This window comes from Typopeltis vanoorti, chromosome 10 (genome assembly GCF_054136105.1).
Source record: "Typopeltis vanoorti isolate ZY-2024b chromosome 10, IOZ_Tvanoo_1.0, whole genome shotgun sequence".
Lineage (NCBI taxonomy): Eukaryota > Metazoa > Arthropoda > Arachnida > Uropygi > Thelyphonidae > Typopeltis > Typopeltis vanoorti.
In genome coordinates, this window is record NC_143558.1 from 112,838,569 (window position 1) to 112,860,494 (window position 21,926).

General features: G+C 35.4%; 1 protein-coding gene across 2 annotated transcripts in view; it reads right to left on the bottom strand.

Moving 5' to 3' along the window:
* The window catches only part of LOC150102709 (uncharacterized), a 343,878-nt gene that overhangs the window by 123,465 nt on the left and 198,487 nt on the right, over nt 1-21,926 (bottom strand). For both annotated transcript variants that reach the window (XM_090399309.1, XM_090399308.1), the window contains exon 9: nt 20,050-21,209. In XM_090399309.1, coding sequence (XP_090255435.1) covers nt 20,050-21,209 — 1,160 coding nt within the window. The remainder of the gene's footprint in view (nt 1-20,049; nt 21,210-21,926) is intronic.

Here is a 21,926-nt window from a genome sequence, read left to right on the forward strand (position 1 = left end):
GGACATAGACTGTATTGAAGACAGCCAGCTTTGCCTTCTGGCTTAACTCCTGCTTCAATACTACCGAACAGCCAAGCTCCGGAAAATATTGAGCTTGCTAAGCCCATTCGAGTATCCAGCTCAACGTCCCATTTTCCATCATTTGTGAATATGGACCCAAGGTTTTAAACTTCTCCACCTGCCTCATTGGGACTCCACTTACATGTAGAGTGCACTGGGATAGTTGTCTTGAGACCACAAATGTTTCAGTTTTGGCCACACTGATCTTCATTCCGGCGTTTGCACAAACAGCTACAAACCTATCCGAGGTCCACTGGAGGTCATCTGTGGAAGAGCTAAGTAGAACTAAGTCATCTGCAAAAAGCAGACATCCAATGCTACATCTTCCAATTCTGACACACTTGTTGCCTCGGCTGTGCCTATCAATCCAGTCCATAAATATTATGAAAAGGAGGGGTGACAGAACACACTCTTGGTGGAGGCCAACGGAGACTGTGAAAGGTTCAGACTTTGTGCTATTTAACCTGACACAAAACTCTGGGCATTCATACAGGGACTTGATGGCAGCTAATAGTTGGCCATCCACTTCATACTCCTGTACTACTTGCCAAAGCTTATCCTGAGGAACCCGGTCATATGCCTTCTCCAAGTCCACAAAACATGTGTAGACATTCTTGGCATATTCCCAAGATTTCTCAAAGACTTGCCTTAAAGTGAAGATTTGGTCAGTTGTGCTTCTACCAGGACGAAAGCCACATTGTTCTTCTTGGAATTTTGACTCAACTATGCTCCTGCACCATCTTTCCAAGCACCCAGCATATACTTTCCCGGCAGGCTGAGCAGAGAGACCACGATAGTTACTGCAATCCTTCTGGTCTCCCTTCTTGAAGACTGGTATTATTATGCCTGTCTGCCATTGCGTTGGTGCTCGCTCAGATATCCAAGCAGCCTGACACACTCGAGTCAGCCAGAGACCACCGTCTCGATTTAAGGCTTTTAGCATTTTGGGCCAAATTTCATCATCGCCAGCAGCCTTGCCCAATTTTAGCGATTTTATTGCTAAATGCACCTCTTCTGCTGTGAGATTAGTCATTGCCCCGATCTGCACCTCTTGGATGTCCACAACTGCTGGGCCACCCGGGTTAAGAAGGCTCTCAAAGTATTCCCTCCATCTGTGGAGGATATCCTTCTCGGTTGTTAAAAGTGCACCATCAGAGGCATTAATTGCCCTTGCTGTGCACGATTTCCTCCCTCGAAGGTGGTGGATGGTCTGAGAGAATACTTTGTTTGCATTTGCATAGGATGAGGCTAATCTTTCTCCAAAGGATTCCCAAAGATCAGACTCATCCTATGCAAATGCAAACAAAGTATTCTGGCAGACCATACGCCACCTTCGAGGGAGAAAATCGTGCACAGCAAGGGCAATTAATGCCTTTGATGGTGCACTTCTAACAACCGAGAAGGATATCCTCCACAGATGGAGGGAATACTTTGAGAGCCTTCTTAACCCGGGTGGCCCAGCAAGTAAGTTAGTGAAACATAATCTCCCCTTAACAAATCCATGCTGATAACCACAGAGAATACTGCTGTTATCAACCCATATCTGTGTCCTACCTCTCACCAATCTCTCCAGCACCTTCACCAATATACAGACCGGTCTATGATTTGAAGCTACAGCCTTATCACTGCATTTATGCAATGGAACAATTTTACCCTCTTTACACTCCCTTGGAACCTGTGCTGTTGCAAAACTCATGTTAAACAGGCATGCCAATGCTACTTCCAGTTCCCTGGAACATTCTCTTAAGATGCGTGGTGATATTTCATCAAATCCTATCGCCTTATTAACATCAAGGTTATTTATTTCCTCAAATACTTCCTGCTCACCCACAATTAAGCTATCCTCTCCTATGTCCTCTGCACTTAAGTTCCTCATGATTCCCTCCTGATCAGGATGAAACACAGTTATAAATTGATTACTGAATACCTCAACAATGTCTTCTGCAGCAGTTACCATTCTACTAATTTCATCCCTTAACTTCATCTTTCCATGATCATTCTTCCTTCTACTTGCCACATATCTAAAAAACTCTCTAGGGTTTTTCTTAGCCTGATTTACCAATTTCTGCTCATACACTACTTTTGTTTTCCTTTCTAATTGAGTCACTCTCCTGGATTGTTCTTTATATTCTTCATGTGACTGATTACCTCATCAAAGACTGATATTTCATCAAATCCTATCGCCTTATTAACATCAAGGTTATTTATTTCCTCAAATACTTCCTGCTCACCCACAATTAAGCTATCCTCTCCTATGTCCTCTGCACTTAAGTTCCTCATGATTCCCTCCTGATCAGGATGAAACACAGTTATAAATTGATTACTGAATACCTCAACAATGTCTTCTGCAGCAGTTACCATTCTACTAATTTCATCCCTTAACTTCATCTTTCCATGATCATTCTTCCTTCTACTTGCCACATATCTAAAAAACTCTCTAGGGTTTTTCTTAGCCTGATTTACCAATTTCTGCTCATACACTACTTTTGTTTTCCTTTCTAATTGAGTCACTCTCCTGGCTTGTTCTTTATATTCTTCATGTGACTGATTACCATTATTCATCTTGTACTTCCTCCAAAATACTTTCTTTTTCCAGATTTCATGCTTAAGCTCCACATTCATCCATTTTACATCTACCTTATTCAGCCTTTTGGCCTTTATGATACATTCGTACATTGATGCTGTTATGTATTTCTTTGTAAGTTCCCATGCAGTAATTATTTCCTTACGGCTCAACTCCTCGTTCCATGTTATAGCTCAAAGTTGTCTCCTTAGCTTGTCATAATTACCAGCCTTATAATTCCACATATATCCTTTCTTCGCAAAAGCCTGCATATGACTAGCCACAATACGGGTGATTACTTCATGATCACTTCCACCAACTGGACGGAAATGTGAAACCCCTCTAGCAATTACATCCTCTGATGAAATGATCAAATCTAGATCCTCACGTCTTCCTTTGCATGCTGCCTGAGATAGTTATCTCTCAAGAACTTGAGAAATTCACTTTCCTTATTCCCAAATGCTATCTCTTCATTCCAGTCTATACTGCCATAATTAAAATCACCCATAATAATTACCCTTCCTTTGTTAACTAATCCAAGTTGTTTATAGATTTCTTCATCACCCCCTTCCATATTCCAAGGCCTGTAGCAACATCCAACTAAATATGTCTTCCTCTCAACCTCCACGTTACACAACACTGCCTGATAACCATTGCCACTATTTCCCCCTTTCGTGTCTATCTTATGTGGACTTAATTCCCCTGCTATCATCAGCAGAACCCCCCCTCCCTTCCTGCCCTTTCTATCTTCACATAAAATACTGTACCCTTCCATTTCTATTCCAGTTACAATATCATCTTCATTCAACCATGTTTCACTTATTCCAGTGATTTGGGGAGCGAATAAACTCAATCATTGAAAAAATATAATCCCCTTTATTTCTGATATTCCCTCAAAACAATTCTCCAGGATGTAATATCCAAATAAAGTGATCATTAAATAACTCCACTATGTCCACTGCATCGTGAAGTTTTGGAGGACCTAAAGAACTCTTAATCTTACTATTATAGCTAGACCTATAGTAGTATTATATAGTAGTAGTTTCTTATATTCTATTTCATTTAAATTGCTTGTTTTTTCCACACAGCTGATGTACTGTGATTTTCAGTACGATGTTGCTTATTTCAGTAAATCTTTACTGTGATGAATGCATTTTTTATAATCTATTAGGATATTACAGGTGTCATTAAAGCTACAGTAGGATGCATTAATGTTATTTATAAGAATAATCACAATTGTCATTGTGAATGTGTCAAAAGATAAAAGCTAGAATTTCTGGCCTACAAAAAAATAAATAAAAATAATAATAGATAGAAACAAATCAGTTCTGAAGAGAATAGTGGCCTCCTGAACTCTGAACTGAAACATCAAAGCACACTTAGGCTCCAATGCCTCAGTTTTGCAAAATAAGTGTCGTGGAAAATATTTTAAATATCTATTAAAAAAAGAACAGGAGATTCATCCCCCCCCATTCCATCATCCAAATCATTTAGACATTAAAAATTAGACATTACAAATTAGAAATTATAAGGAATAATAAGGTTCTCATTCTCAATTTCTTGCACATGGAATCGAAATAAATTTACTAGGCTGCGCTACTAATGCAAAACTATAGTCATAAAGGAAGGATTTTTAAACCACTCGGAAATGCTCAATGTTGTTACTATTAACATAAAAAAACTAAAATTGTAATGTTCTTATGTTCTTGTTCTGTAAATGTACTAATCTGATTCTGTGTTATGAAGCACTAGATTAGTGTGTTTGTTCAGGACCTTTATAAATCATACAATCACAGTAAATAATTATAATTTCCCTAAAGAACATTCGCTCTCTTTCTCTCTCTCTTGTAATGAAAATTATTCTTTCACCTAAGTTTAAAATACTCTACTTTAGCTGAAATGTACATGCAGTGAAATTGATTAACCTCTGTTCAGTGAATTGGATAAAACAGTCATATACTCTTCACCTTAAGGAATAGAATCTTCAGCATATGAACCTTTTCCAGCTCTCTCCTTGCTTTCATGTTATTTTATCATCATTTCCACAAAGGGTGCATAGGATACTCTGATAGCACTACATGATAAATGTGATAACTTCCTATCAACAATTTTCCTCCTAGTTTTCTGTTTCCTAACAGTACTCCAATTGTGTACTAGTCATACTAGTCAGTCTCATACTTCCTCTTGGTCTTTTTCCTAATATCTAGGCATCAAACATCTGTTTTGCTAACCTTTCTTCTTCCATTCTGTTGTTATTTATTAATTTATATTTTTGTTATACATAGATATAATAATAAATGTGTGTAAGACTATATTGACACGTAATAATTTGACTGGTAAGACTATATTGACTGGATGGAGTCTTTCTACTGTAATAAATCACAGCAATAATGAACATCATTATTTGATTGAAAATTGTGTAATCTTTGGGAACTGGTGTTTTAGCCAGTTAAAGAATTTAGTTTTGTAAGTAGATATTATTGTCGTCATATTTGGAGTATCCTGACTTTATGCAATGAGAGAGTAGAACAAAGAGTTTTTTTGATCATTTGTTCTTGAGAAGATCGAGGACTTCTTGAGCAGGTACATTTGTAAAGAGAGAAACAATATCGAAACTGGCCATTAAATCTGTTTTTCTAAGTTTGATATCCTTGATTTTAAAAACAAAATCTGCAGAGTTTTTAATATGTGAAGAGGAAATTCCAGAAAGATTTCTTAGAAAACTCGGGAGATATTTGGAGAGGTTATAAGTAGGAGAGTGTATACCCTCAACTATAGGTCTGAGTGGGCAGATTGTTTTGTGAATCTTGGGGAGACCATACAAAGAGTTCAAGGGATCAAGGGATGAAGTGACCTAAGAGAAAGACGAATGTTTCTTTGTAACTCAAAGGTGGTTTTTAATAAATTATTAGTTCTATTGTGTAGTTCAATCGTAGGGTCACTATTAATTTCTGAGTAAGTATCACTGTTTAAAAGTTCCAAGATTTTATTATGGTAATCAGACTTGTATAAGATGACAGTCGCATTCCCTTTGTCAGCCGGAAGAATAACGATATTATTACTATCTTTGAAAGACTTAAGTCTTTCAAAGATGCTCTTTCAGAGTAAGAAATGTTGTCTGGAGAAGGTCTAGCTTTATTTATGGTGAAAATGGCTTCCATACAGAGGAGGTTAGCTTCTTTGTTAGGTAATAAAGAAGCTGCCTTTTCTATCTTTGTTACGATAGAAAAAGCAGCTTTTTTAAACAGTGATACTTACTCAGAAATTAATAGTGACCCTACAATTGAACTACACAATAGAACTAATAATTTATTAAAAACCACCTTGGAGTTACAAAGAAACATTCGTCTTTCTCTTAGGTCACTTCTTGATCCCTCGACTGTATGGTCTCCCCAAGATTCACAAAACAAACTGCCTACTCAGACCTATAGTTGAGGGCATACACTCTCCTACCTATAACCTCTTCAAATATCTCGTGAATTTTCTAAGAAATCTTTTTGGAATTTCCTCTTCACATATTAAAAACTCTGCAGATTTTGTTTCTAAAATCAAGGATATCAAACTTAAAAAAAACAGATTTAATGGCCAGTTTTCGATATTGTTTCTCTCTTTACAAATGTACCTGCTCAAGAAGTTCTTGATCTTCTCAAGAACAAATCAAAAACCTCTTTGCTCTACTCTCCCATTGCATAAAGTCAAGATATTTCAAATATGACAATAATATCTACTTACAAAATTCAGATCTGGCCATGGGCAGCCCGCTCTCTCCAATTCTCGCAGATATATTTCTAACGATTTTGAAGAAAAAGCTATTAACTCCTTCCACCTTAAACCAAAATTCTGGTATCGCTATATTCATGATATTTTCCTCATCTGGGAAGATGGTGTCAACAACCTCAATTTATTTTTAGACCACTTAAACAAGTGTCATGAAAAAATCTCTTTTACCTTCAAACTGAAATCTGATGACTGCTTCCCCTTTTTAGAACCGAAACTTACCAAATGTGCTGAGAGTATTAAAATCTCAATTTTTAGAAAGCCTACTTATACTGATAGATACCTTCATGCTTCCTCCCATCACTATCCCCCACAAAAATTTGGTATTATTTCCACCTTAAGCTCACCGAGCAAAATCTTTACTTACAGAAGAAACAGAAATTGAAAATGAACTCTTTTTTTCTTAAAAATTTTTTTATTAATAATGGTTTCTCTCGTAAGAAAATTGACAAATTTCTTTTCCCCAGTCACTCAAATACTTCTGATGATCCCTCTTCCCCCAGAGCCTTCATCTCTTTGCCTTACATCGGCTCTCTTTCACAAAACTGCAAAAATTATCAAGAAGTTTAACTTCAGAACTTGCTTCACTATGCTCCCAAAACTTCGTTCAATACTTAGTAAACCTAAAGAGAAACATCTTCCAACTCAGTTTCCAGGAGTGCACAAGATTTTATGTGATTGTGGAAAGCCATACTATGGCCAGACTGCTAAATCCATCCTTCTACGTTTGGAAGAACACTGTAGAGATATCTCCTATAACAGGACTAGCCACGTTCTCTTTTCAATTAACTCAGACGAAAGCCGCTAACACATTATGAACTGGACTCAAACTTCTAACATCCATGTGTGCTATGATGAACTCGAGAGAAAGATTGTCGAATCTAGAGAAATTTCTCTAGATTCTTCTCATATCAACAACAGCCTAAGTTTCAATCTCTCTGATGCACACGTTGCCTCTGTTCAGCATTGGCGCACTCACGACAGCATATAGTATACGTTTGCTTGGAACTCAAGCTCGCTTTTTGTTTTCAAACACGCTACTGTCTTTTTTGTACTTGTTCTGTTATTACAATTTTAAGTCTCTGTAATTCTTTATATATTTCTTTGATTGTGATACCTGAAGATGTTGATCTATACAACTAAACTAGTAGTATCTTTTCAAATATACCATGTCATCTTTTTTTCTCTCGATATCAGTCATTAAAGCTTTTTCATAATATTCCAAACGAGTAAAAATGAATTCTGAAAAAAAAATAAAATAAATAAAAAAAAAATATATATATATATATATATATATATACATATGGAGGTATAAGACAGGGTGACATAATATCTACAAAATTATTCACAGCATGCCTAGAATAAATATTCAAACTTTTTATTTGGGAAGGGAAAGGTCTGAAGATAAATGGAAGATATTATTATTATTCAGGTCTCCATGGAGTCAAGAGACTCGTTGTGGGAGGACCTTCCTAGGAAACACAAGGTCTATTATACCACTCCTTGAACTCATTGACCATTCTTGCTCTCACCACTCTATCAGGCAATGCACTGCATGGTTCTACCACCCTCTACACAAAGAAACCACTCCTTACCCTCTTGCTCACAGCTTCCTTTCGTAACTTCCGGGGATGGCCCCTTTTCATTGCTCCTTCCCGCTGTTCCACCAAATGAAAGAGCTCCCCAGTGCAATCATGTAACTGCCTATAATAAATTTAGTTTAATCGTTTATCCAAGTGTGAGCAAACAAAGTTTGCACCTGAAAGTATCTTCAGGACTGGGGTAAGGTAGTACAACACCGGGCAACTTGTTGCAAAGGTGAACACACCACCCGACCTTTGCAACAAGTTGCCCAGTGTTGTACTACCTTACCCCAGTCCTGAAGATACTTTCAGGTGCAAACTTTGTTTGCTCACACTTGGATAAAGGATTAAACTAAATTTATTATAATCTAACCAAGTGAAAAATAAACTTTCATCATGTAACTGCCTCTCAACAGTTTAAAAGTCTCGATCATATCACCTCTCCTTCTTCTATCCACCAAACTCTGCAGTCCACATTCCCTCAGCCGCTCCTCATAACTAACATTGTACAGTCCTGAAACCATCTTTGTTATCTGCCTCTCTACCCTTTCTACAGTTAATTTATCCGCTTCAAATCCTGGGGTCCAAATTTGAGAACAATAGTCCAAGTGTGGTCTAATCAGAGTCTTATACAATCGAATGATAACTCTTATCTCTGCAGGTCAGCGTCCTTCTCAGTATTAAAGCAATCCTCTGGGTTACCTTCACCACCTTTGCAATATGCTCTCTGAATTTCAGTTTTCTATCAATCATCACCCCCCGAATCTCTTGTCTCCCTTACTTCCTCCAGTACAGCTCCTCCAATCAAGTATGCAACCTCCCATCGATGTTGATCAAAATTAACTGCAAATACAGATCATCAGAATGGTAATAGTTCTGGTTTATCTTATTTCTATTGTTCTGTTTAACTTATCTCTTGTTCTTTCTCTATATGACATCATTCATATATCTGTCCTTATAATTTTCAGCTTCAAACTTATGAAACCAACTTCTAATGTTTCACTTTCATTCCATCTACCTCTTTTCTTTGAAACAGCCTTCTTCATACCATTTTCTTACAAGGACTGCAATTCCAGCTGTTTAAAAAAACACTTCAGCAGATTTCTTCTTTCTCCCTGATCACTTGTCTAGATGTAGGTTTTTCAGCCTCTTTTGTGTGCGATGATATTTTTTGGCTTTTTCATTGGAAAACAACTGAATTCAACTCTGTTCGTGATGAGAGAAATCTTTATGTGGTCTTTTTCATTTTGAAAGTGAGTTAGCTGATCTCATATAGGGATAACAGGTTTTTTCTCCTGAAAATTTGGATTTTTCATCCTGCATGCAGGCAAATCGGCCACAAGAACACACACACAATTTACAGACAATGTATACTGGTTTTTGTGAGCTGTAGATGGCACTTTGTGTTAATGGTGGTAGTGTCATGTAGTTTAAAGGATTACGTAAGAGTGACAGTGAGTTGTAGTGGAGTGTGTCCTCCCACAATGAGTCCTTGAAGGTGTCGCATAATAATAATAAAATGCATGGAGACATTTTATTTTAGATGAGACAAAAGCCTTTTTTATTTTCAACAAACTGTAATTGATTTTCAATTAAATTTGAAATATAACTTTGTAATAGTAACAACTAATATATCATTTTAAAACGGTGTAAAAGTTGTTTTGAACTGCTAAGTTTAGCTTTTTAGTATAGTATAGTTTCTAAATTGTCAGAAAAGACCTGGGTTCGATTCCCGTCTATGACAGGAGGACCCTTTATCTGATCTTTTTCAACTAAAGGTGAGTTAGCCAGTTTCATAAGAGGTAGAGGGTTTTTTCGTCTCTCTGAACAGGCAAACTGGCCCCGTGAACATATGCGGATTACAGTCATGAATATTATGACAATATGTGGAAGAGATAGGGTCCTCACCACATGTCGTTATGCCCGTAGTTAACCATGAGTCACATTATGGTAGTCAACCTCCTAGATAGGAGATGACACATGAATGGAATATAATAGTAGTAAGGAAATTCATTCCCTTACTACCATATTTTCTTGTCCCAATTTATATTGCTGTAGTTAAAATCAACCATAATGATCATTCTTTATGCACTTGCCAAGCTAAACTACCTAAACATCTACTGCTATTCACCCTCTGTGCTTCCTGACTTATTCCAATACCCCAGCAAAATATCCTATCCAGCCTACCTCCACTTCATACCATATGCTCTCAAAACCATTAGTGCCACTTCTCTCCAAATCCTACACTCTGAGAAGAAACAACTCATTACTTATCATACGTAATACTCCACCATCACATCTGTCCTTCCTGTCCTGAGAAAAAATGCTATACCCTGCTACTTCTATTCCTGTCAATATATCATTTTCCATCAATCATGTCTGACTGATCCCAATCATCTTTGGAGAGGCTGAAGCTATCGGGGCCAAAAACTGAGAATAAATAACATGTGTTAGCAATTCCACCAAATAAAGAAAACCATAAAATAACACGAAGAAATACCCTAAGAAAGAAATTTAACCACAACAGATTATATCATAAGTAGAAACAATATACCTAAAGAAATGACTAATATTAGAGTTTGGCTAATACAGGACCAATCATGTATTTCTGGGGGTAGAGTAAATCGAAAGGAGTAGCATACAGATTAGTATAATGGGGGAAAAATCTAAGCTATTACAAAGTATTAAAATAGTATATCATCAAAGAAGAAAAGAACAGCTTAAGAAAAACAATTTTGATGAAAACAAAGAACTGAATCAAAGCTGCAAACTAAAAATAATCTTAACAAGCCTTTTTATGTTGCTTAGGAGACAGACAGTTGAAAATAAAAGGAAGAGACAGACATCTTGATATTCAGAAGTTATGCTATTGGCACAAAAGAAAAAAGAAGCTGTGATAGCACATTTACAAAATAACATTCAACATAAATGAAGAAAAGTATGAAAGATATAAAAGTTTCAGAAATGTTGTAAAACAGAATTAAAATTCTTGGATAACTGTTAGATATCAACTATAACACTCCGGTTTATGGTACACATAAAACATATATAGAAATTAATTAGAAATGACAGAACTGAATTATATGAATATATAATTCAGTTCTGTCATTTATCATATCTAATATAATTAAGCAGAAATACTAATCAATATTGAGTGTAAAGGATACAGTATTTTTAAGAAGGTAAATAAGATAGGAGGAGTGTGCTGCTAATTATATTAGATGACTTGAACCAGTTAGAATTGAGACCTATCACTGCAATACTAGTAACAGTTTTTCACACAGCAGTGAATTTGATCCATCTAGTGTGAGTGGAGTCTAACAAGATCAAATACATACTGGGGTGATGTTACAGACCTGGTGGATCAGTTGCTAGAGATCAACAAATGCATTACCAAATAAAGATCATAGGTGAGAAATGAGTAATTGTAATGGAGGACTTTAATTATCCAAACAATGAGTGGGTAGCTGTGAAATCTCATGAGAAAAATGAAACTGAATTTATTGAGCTGTTGCAAAACAACTTCTTCAAGCAGCATGTGACAGATGGAACTCAAGGTCCAAGAGTGTTAGATCTGATTATAGTGTCAGAAGGGATTTAGTTAAAGATGTAACTATTCAGCCTACAGTGTTGGTGACAGTAATCATGTAGGACTCACATGGGAAGTGGCAAAGTTTATGAATTTTCTATTCAGAAAAGATTACATACGGAACTACAAAACAGGAAATTATCACCACCTGAGGAGTATGCTAGGTTCTGTACCATGGTATCAGCTGTTGGATGGGAAGGATATCGACAATGCATGGGTAGTGTTTAAAAATACTTAAATTATGTAGTATCAGAATGTTTCCCTAGAGTCCGAAGAATAAACTGGATAGGAATGAAATGGACACATAATATAATTAAGCAAGATATTCATAAGAAAAAGATTATGTAAAAGGAATACCATGTACCATAAGATAATGTCAGTTATGAAAATTATAAGCAGCCAGCCAGAAGAGTCACAACCATTGTAGAGAAAGCTAATTCTGAGTATAAAAAGAAATTAACTCTGCAAGTTAAGGACAACCCAAAAGAATTATATTGTTATACTGCAAGTAAAACAAAGAATGAATATGAAAGAATAACTCTACTGAATGCAGATGGTATGAAGGTGACTGACAGAAGTGATTGCTTAACTAATGAGTGTTCATCATTTTGCTAAAAGCTATCAGCCTGGTGTATGCAACATTGAGCTCACTGCTACCTCTTCACTGGATGAAGAGACTTAAGTATATGAGGAGGAGGTACTGGAACTTTTGCATAAACTGAATAAAAATTCTGCAATAGGGACTGATCGGATATCAGCATGGATGCTAAAAGAGTGGTCAGCTGGACTGGCTATTCCTTTGACCAGGCTATATAATTTGAGTCTCAGAACAGGGAAGATTCTGTAGGAGTGGAAAGAATGTATGGTACTCGCATTCACAATGGTGGTGCAAAGACTGATGTATCCAACTATCAACATATCATTATCTCTGGAGTGATGATGAAGATTTTGGAAAAGTTGGCTAGGGCTCGCACAGAAATGAGTTGACAGAAAAACTATACTTTGCAATGAACAGCATGGGTTTACTAAGGGAAGGTCATGTTTTAACAACTTGCTTACATTCTATAATAATGTTACCATTGTGCTAGACAAGGGGAATGGAAACATCATGATACTTTTGGATTTTGCTAAGGCTCTTGACAGAATACAGAATGAAGGACTGTTGCATAAATTAGAGAATATGGGATTTCATTATAAATTATTGGCATGGATATCATTGACTGATAGATATCATAAAGTGGTATATGAGGGAATGTGAGACTGCAAGGTTTAATGTAAACAGTGGCGTGCAACAAGAGCAGTCCTTAGTCCCATTGTGATTCAACCTATACATTAATGACATTGAGAAGGATTTGACATGTGACACACAGATATTTGCTGATAATGCAAAGATATGTAGGGTAATCAGGAGTACTGCTGAAATGAAGTACTTGAAGAATGTAATAAATTTAGTTTAATCCTTTATATATATATATATATATATAGCATTATACATGTCTGCAAGGAGATGTGCCTTGCATTATGGGAGATACTAAGACAAGTGATGAGAGCTTAGCCCACCTTTACCATGAGTTGCCTCAGTCTTGAAGATACTTCAGGCATAAACTTTGTTTGCTTACACTTGGATAAAGGATTAAACTAAATTTATTATACTCTAACCAAGTCGGAAAAAACTTCCAACATCTTTCTCTAAATCCAGAGTAATTTTAATAATAAGATGAAACACCTTTTGGTAACTCATATAGGTAAATATGACTTCTCCATTTCTTCCACCTTACTATCACCACCTCTGGGGTCTGGCTCCCACTGACGAGACCTCAATAAAGGTTGAAACTGGTCTGGGTAGTGGCCCTTCCCTTAATGCAAAGCACGTGCAAGGAGATTTCTTTGCATAATGGGAGATACTAAGACAAGGAGTGATGAGAGCTTGGTCCGCCTTTACCACAAGTTGCCTCAGTCTGAAGATACTTCAGGTGCAAACTTTGTTTGCTTACACTTGGATAAAGGATTAAACTAAATTTATTATAGTCTAACCAAGTGGGAAAAAACTTCCAACATACTTGAAGAATGATTTGAATAGGATGGAATTGTGGGCTAATTTACCAAATTTACTAACATTGAACTGACAGCCATAGTAACATCATAGACTTTGGTGTAATTAGATATCAATGTTGCATTATGCTAGAAGAAACTGATCAGGCTAGGGATCTTGGAGTTTTAGTAGACAGGATGTTGAAGTTCAATGGCCATATAGCAAAAAATGCAAATACAACTCGGAGAACGATTGCAATGATTGCAAACAAACTTTAGCATATCAATATAAGGAAGTCATTGTACCTCTTTACAAGGACTTGATAAAACCTCACCTGGACTACAGTGCATGGGTCTGGTTTCTGTGATGATTCTGATATTGTGGGGAGAGTGCAAAGGAGTGTGTTAAAAATGATATCAAGATTCTGGGTTACTGGCTATGAAGAGAGACTAGGAATCTGTAGACTATAGACATTAGCAAAGAGGAGAAAATGGGGTGACATCATTGACAGGATTTCAGTAGATGGAATTTTTCATTTTATGGAGGACGAGAAAGAGACCTGAGGACATCCTTGGAAGTTGAAAATGAATGCTGTCAAGAAGGGAGTGAGGGCTAGATTTTTCTCTCATAGAGTGATGTGATTAGAATGGATTGCCACTGGATTCAATGTGTGCAAGTAGTGTGAATGAATTCAACAACAGGTGTAACAACTGGTGCAGATAGTATAGCTTCCCTCGATGAGTCCCTAACTCCCTGGAGGTACATCTTAATAATAATAACAATAATAATAAACATACCCTTAAGTGAGCAAAATTGCTATGAGAAACCCCTTACTAAATTGTATGAGTATAAAGAAAAATGCCTTGCAAACTTGAAAGTGACAAAGATTAGAAATAAAATCACAACATAAATAAAAAACATTTTAATAAAAATTACATAGAAAAACATCCAGAAAAGACAAAATATAGAATGAATACTTAAAATGTAGAGGAGGAGAAATAATGCTTCGATTCCCATTTTACCCTGCATGTTAGGCTCAATGGCCTGTCATGGTTAAGTAACCCATCTTCTTGTAAACCAAATTAGTGATCTAATAGGATAGTTAATCCTATTTGCACAGTTTCTTATGGCTGTGAGTGAGTTTGTGTGTGTGTGTGTGTGTGTGTGTGTGTGTGTGTGTGTGTGTGTGTGTGTGTGTGTGTGTGTGTGTGTGTGTGTGTGTGTGTGTGTGTGTGTTCTTCTAGCTACTATGCCCAGGAGTAAAAAGCCTTGTTATCCTCAAATGAGAGTGGCAGGGCAGTTTAGTTAACTCTTAAAGGCAGTGTTTATTAAAAAAAACAAATATTAGATGAATGGAGAAAAAAATATTAGTGTCAGTTTTTAAAAAAAGGAAAATAAAAAATATCCAAATAATTATACATCCAAACAATATTCCCTCTAAGTTTTTTACAGCTGCATGGACCCGCTGCTGCTCTGAACTAAAAATTCTTCACAATCTGACAACTGCATGGCACTTGAAAAGTTTTTTTACTAATGTAATTAGAAAATAACATTTAATGAAGTCACCTTCATATGGGGCTTTCAGTCTATCTTACATACTTCAGATTTCTGCTGCTAGATGACTTTAGTAAAGCAATCGCTCCAGCTAATCATTACTTTCTAATCCATTTGAAAATAGAAAGACCACCTATTTCTTTCCCAAAGAGGCCCGCTGGCCTGTCACGGTCACATGACCAAACTAGACCAATCCAGAGACAGTTGATAAACCAATTAGATACACAGAGTGTCAGGAAAGGAAAGCAAAAACAACCATGTAGATAGTGACTTAGAACCAGCAGTGATGTGAGTGGCAACGATTCAGTGTACATGAAAGCATCTCAGTCTAAGTCTTGATGGCTGCGCAACCTTAGTGGGAACATCGTATCCAAATGTCACCAACAACCTTGAAATTATAAATAAATCTTGAAAGTTTATTTTTCACTTGGTTAGAGTATAATAAATTTAGTTTAATCCTTTATCCAAGTGTGAGCAAACAAAGTGTGTGCCTGAAAGTATCTTCAGGACTGGGGTGAGGTGGTACAACACCAGAGCACTCCTTGCAAAGGTGGAGCAAGTTACCAACACTCCTATCTCAGTATCTCCCATAATGCAAAAAACATCTCCTTGCGGATATGTCTAATGTTATGCATTAAGGGAAGGGCCACATCCCAGACTAGTTTGGACCTTTATTGAGGTCTCTTCAGGTGGGAGCCAGGCCCAAGTGGAGATACCAGGCAGAAGCATTAGCAGGTCATCTCTACCTATAGGAGTTGCCAAATGGTGTGCCACCCTTTTTTAATAAATTACTCTGGATTTAGAGAAAGATGTTGAAAGTTTATTTTTCACTTGGTTAGAGTATAATAAATTTAGTTTAATTTACAAGGAGTGCCCTGGTGTTGTACCACCTCACCCCAGTCCTGAAGATACTTCCAGGTGCAAACTTTGTTTGCGCGCACTTGGATAAAGGATTAAACTAAATTTATTATACTCTAACCAAGTGAAAAATAAACTTTCAACATCTTTCTCTAAATCCAGAGTAATTTATTAACAAAGGGTGCCACACCATTTGGCAACTCCTATAGGTAGAGATGACCTGCTAATGCTTCTGCCTGGTATCTCCACTTGGGCCTGGCTCCCACTGAAGAGACCACAATAAAGGTCGAAACTAGTCTGGGATGTGGCCCTTCCCTTAATGCATAACATTAGACATATCCGCAAGGAGATGTGTTTTGCATTATGGGAGATACTGAGATAGGAGTGTTGGTATCTTGCTCCACCTTTGCAAGGAGTGCCCTGGTGTTGTACCACTCACCCCAGTCCTGAAGATACTTTCAGGCGCAAGCTTTGTTTGCTCACACTTGGATAAAGGATTAAACTAAATTATTCTCTATATAAATAAATCTCTCATATTAAATGGTGAACAACACAGCTTTGATCCGGAATATCTTGCACAGATGTAATATTTCCAGTGAAATAATTAACAAAAAAATCAATAATATAAGTTTTTATGTGTTTTACAGATTTACATAAAGCATAAGACAATATAAAATTACAAAATAGGTTAATCAGAGAAAAGAAAAATGAAAAACAGATAGTAAAGCTTATCCGATATTTTAAGATAATGTGTAATAAGTACAGCAGTAATGAAACAAAAGAAAAAATGAAGAAAGAAATTAGAGAGTAATGTTCAATATTCTAATGTATGAAATAATAACAGAACTAAAAGACAAGAAGTTAAATTAAATAAAAATTGATGATAATATAATAGAATCTCACCAAACATATGGGAACATTTTGGTGGAGAGGAGGGCAACATTCGAGTCTCACTGGCAAACTCTGAAGACATTGACGGATTTAGCTAGGGGAGGAACACAGTACCTCCCCTAGCTAAATCTAATAAGTTGTCTGTAAGAAATGAAAAATAAGAACCCCATGCTGGACATGAGAAGTTAAAGAAGCAATTCTAAAAAAGAAGAAAGCATAAACAGTTTCTAGCAAATAAGTCAGCAGATGGCCTAAAATAATACTGAGAAAACTGTAAAAGCAAAGCTAAGCTACATGTAAAAGTAGCTAAACGAAAGTAATGAAGACTTTGGTAAGAAAATAAAAATCAGGAAGATGGCAAAATGTTCAAGAGGCTATTGAAAAAGCTTAGAAATGGTGGAAAGAACACTGTAAAATGAATCAAAGATGATAAGGTGACATGAAAAGTGAAGATAAGGTGATCCAAGATGGGTGGAGTAATTACTTTGAAAGCCTTCTAAACAAAACAAGTGGTGACAGAACCATACTAGAACATTTTCATGAGGAATGCAAAGAGGAGTGTGTATATGTATATATATATATATATGTACTTAAGGTAAAAAAAGCATCAAAAGCTTGAAATGAAAAAGCAGGTGGAGTAGATGTTATTCGATCAGAAATGCTTAAGTATGGAGTATAAAAGTTTTTCCGTTCCTACACTGCATAATTCAGAGGGTCTGGCAAAAGGTTGAATTCCAGGTGATTGGAGTAGAGCTCTAATAGTTCCCATCTATAAAAAATGGAATAAAACTGAATGTGAGAATTACAGAGGAATTTATCTACTAAGTGTTACAGATAAGATTTATGCAAGCATACTTTAAAAGAGCTTGAGAAAGATTGTAGAAGAAAAACTTGGAGAAGAACAAGCTGGGTTCGGACCAAATAGAGGTGTCAAGATCAGATTTTCACTTTATGACAAACAGTTGAGAAATCATGGGAATATGACAAGGATCTGTACTTTAGTTTTCTAGACACCCAAAAAGCTTTTCAAAACACTACGATTATAAGAAGTAAATGGAACATTATACACAGCAATACATAGTCTATATTTAAGTTGTCAGTCAGCAGTTAGAATTCAAGGAAATACAAGAAGATGGCTTGATGTAAAATAAGGGGTAAGACATTATGAAAGAAAGTGGTATCAAGCCTGATATTAGAATTGGAGATGTCAAATTCCTAAACACATCTAGTGCAAGTCTCCAGGTTTCACTAACTAAAATGAATAACAGCTGTAACAAGTTTAGCATGAAAATCAGCCATAAAGAGACCAAAACTATGAAAATAGGCACAAGCATAGAAAACTTCACCTGAATGGAGATCCTATGGAACAAGGAAAATATTTCAGCTATTTAGGCACAGTTTTTAGTGACGATTGCAAGTTAAATCTGGGAATAGACAACAAAATAAACAAAGCTGGTATGGTGAGTAGCCAGCCGAATAAATTTATATGGATTTATATGGAATAAGAGAAAAATTAGCCAAAACACAAACCAGCAGTGACAGTGTTTAAACCAGTTTTAAGTTATGGATCTGAGAGTTAGGTTAGAAATAAAGCACCCAATGAAAGACTAGAGAAGACCAGAGACCAAAGACTAAAAAATAAAGGTATAAGGGTTCATTCTCAGAAAAATTAGGACAATGGGCATCAATGGCAGAATTATATTAAAAATTAAGATATTACAAGGAACCTGACATTGTCAGCATTCAACAATGTGTAAGCAGAGCTAATGTAAGGTGGTATATTGATGCCAAGATGGCAGAAAAGAGTCCAAGATCGAGGCGGATTGATTCAGTTGAAGTACCTTAAAAACACAATGTTAGGTATGAAAATATTAGAGTGATCATGAGTAATAGACTGATTTGTAGGAAAATTATGGATAATGTAAAGTTAATCATGTAATGCTGTCTGTCATAGGTAGCCTGAATATCCTTTGAGAATACATATCAGGAAATTAATGATGATAATAATATAGTAAATCTAATCTGCTATACTGATGATGTAGTAATGGCAGCAAACAGAACATAATTTATAAAGAGGGGCATTTAATGTCCAACAGATTTGCCAATATAATATAGAAAGATCAACAGAAAAAACAAAAACACTCATGATTAGTAGGAAAACAATCAGGTATATGTTAGAAATAAAGAGAAAAATAATAGAACTAGTGATGAATTCTAAATACTTGGAAATTTGGATTAACTCAGAAGAATAACAGAAAATGAAGTAAAAGAGGTGTCACTTAGCAAACATGATTTCTGGATGTTTAACTACAGCAGAACAAGATGGAAAAACAGAAATCTAAATCTAAAGATGTGGCTAAGAAAAATACATATAAAATTATAATAAAACCATTTTAACTTTTGCATCTGAAACACAATTGAAACATTACTACAGAAATAAAAACTCATAGGAAAATTGCAGAAAAAGCAAAATTTTAAAAAATCAGAAATCAAAAAATATATAAAATGAATAGATAACAAAAATGAAAAAGAAATGGCAATGGCAGAGTAATCAAATAATCAAAGCATCAGAAAAATCAAATAATCAGAAAAATGGAAACCATACACTAAAAGACAAGAAAATGAAGGAAAGGCAGACTCCCAATAAACATTTCAGAAGAGATTGAAATCCTAAGGTCAAACAGATGTTTTGTGTCTTACATGAAACTCTGTTCCCTCCATTGTGATGTTGTACCTCATCATTTGACAAACACTGCATGATCACATAAAAATATAATTTTATTTCTTCACTAACCAAGCATAAATAAGTAACATTAAAATTTAAGATGATGGAGGTGGGTTACAAATTAACACATAAAAATAGTTTTCAGTGGGAGCAATAACAAAATATTTGCCTTTAATGATAAATTTAAAAAAATATTCTGGTCACTATCTATCACACTAAATACCAACTTTTTTCAATGATAGGCAAGATCAAAATTATAACTTTTTTTGTAAATTTACTATAAAAAAATAAAATAAAAAATAAATAAATATATAAAAAACAAATGCTAATTAATGTTAATGTTAAAATTAATGTTAGTTTCATTAATACCATACTACAATTAAAACTTGCACTGAATTCAAATTTCAAAGAACCTACGGAATTTTCTTCAGCTGTTTCACAATTTCTCCAGTTTTCATATTACTGCAATCCTCATCAAAAGATGTCTCTTCTATATCGGAATCAGTGTCCATGTTAACTGCTGATAAACTGTTAATATATTTTTTATTTTTACCTAGAAGTCGCATAACGACATTAATACGAGACTCAGTGCTTAATTCCTGCACTGAAGAATTACTATTTGTACCAGATATATCTGATCGCAGTTCTCCTACTTCTACAACAGTTCCTACTGAAGTACTACATTCGCTATCATTATAATGTTTTGAACAATCTTTTTGTCTAGATGTATCATCACGTGGCAGTCCTTTAACTTCTTCAGAATGATTCTGATTCTTCATTAAAGATTTTATCCAATTTGTTTTTCGACTAAGCTTGTTTCTTTTCTGTTGATTTCTATTTCGCCTTATTTTTTCATTACAAGTCATACCCAATTCTTTTCCCTTTATTTCAGCAGATGTCAAACTGTAAACAATGCCGTTCTGTAAACTACAAGTTTGTTTGTGTGAATCTGAAGAAACAGAAGTACTTTCAGTGCTATTAATATCATATCTGATATCTACAGGTGGCCTCTGTTGTTGATTTTGTTTTGTATCTAACAAAAAGTATGGCAATTCAGTCCTCCTATTCAGCTTTTCTGTATCAAACTTTGTATTTGTACACTGAGGATTTTCCCCTGCTTCCTGGTCACAGTTGACATTAGAGGACACCTCCTCATCTTTGCTTTTAGTCTTTAAATACTTAACCATAGAACAGTACTGATTCAGTTCTCTTTGCACCCTATTCCTTTTACTTCTCCTCAAAGTCCTTTCATTTTGGAGACTATCTAAATCTTTTACATTCCCAGAAACTGATGAATAGTCATTAGAGGGCTCCAATTTACAATTTTTTATCTCAAGTGTTTGATTGGATAAATCAGGCTGCCAACACTTTATATGACAAATATAAGGAGGACTAAGTTTAGCATCTAAGTCTCCATTAATACATTCTGTGTCACTAGTCATAAGCCTTCCATCACACAAAGCAGATTTAATATCAGTAGATTCTACATTACTTTCTTCAGAAAGACCACTATTACCTTCCCTTCTCAAAGAATTGAAGTAAGAGAAGTCTGTTTCTGTATCCACTTCACAAGAAATCTAAAATAAACGGGAAAAACCTTTAAACAAGGAAAATACACATATACTCATAACAGAACCTAATTATAATAATAGGTATTCAGACAAGAGAGCCTATTTAAATTGAATAGAAAAAACAATACCCAGAATAAAAATACATAAAAAAAAAAACCATAAAAATTATACTGCATTTATCCTTTATTAAACAGAATTGTGAATTTGTACTTAATTGATTTTTTCCTAACAACGTTGGTTTTTGAAATTTTAAAATTTTAAGCTAAAAAAACTTTAAAAGTTGGAAAATGAAAGAAAAAGTAAATGGAAAAACTATGAAGGAGTGAGAAACTGGAAATATGATGAAGGTATTATGTGGCAATTTGATAATAAGAGGTGAACTTAAAGAGATAGTGATGAAAACAAGTTTCCCCAGGTTCAAAAATAAAGGATGTTAGTGTAGCTGTTAGTTTGCAAAGGAAAAAAGTGAAAGAATTGATTGCTTTGTTTGGCACAAATGATATGAAAGATGAGAAATATGCAACCAGAGAAGATATGAAATGGTTTTCGATAGAAGCAAAAAAGAAGAATGAGAAAATAAAGATTACAAGTAGGTAATGACAGGTCCGAATTAGGAAGAAGGGCCATGATTGCTAATCAATCAATGAGAAGATGTACAGGAGGAATTGTGTGCAGTTTAAAGATGTATGGAGTAAATCTGATGGATGACAGAGCTTGTAACTA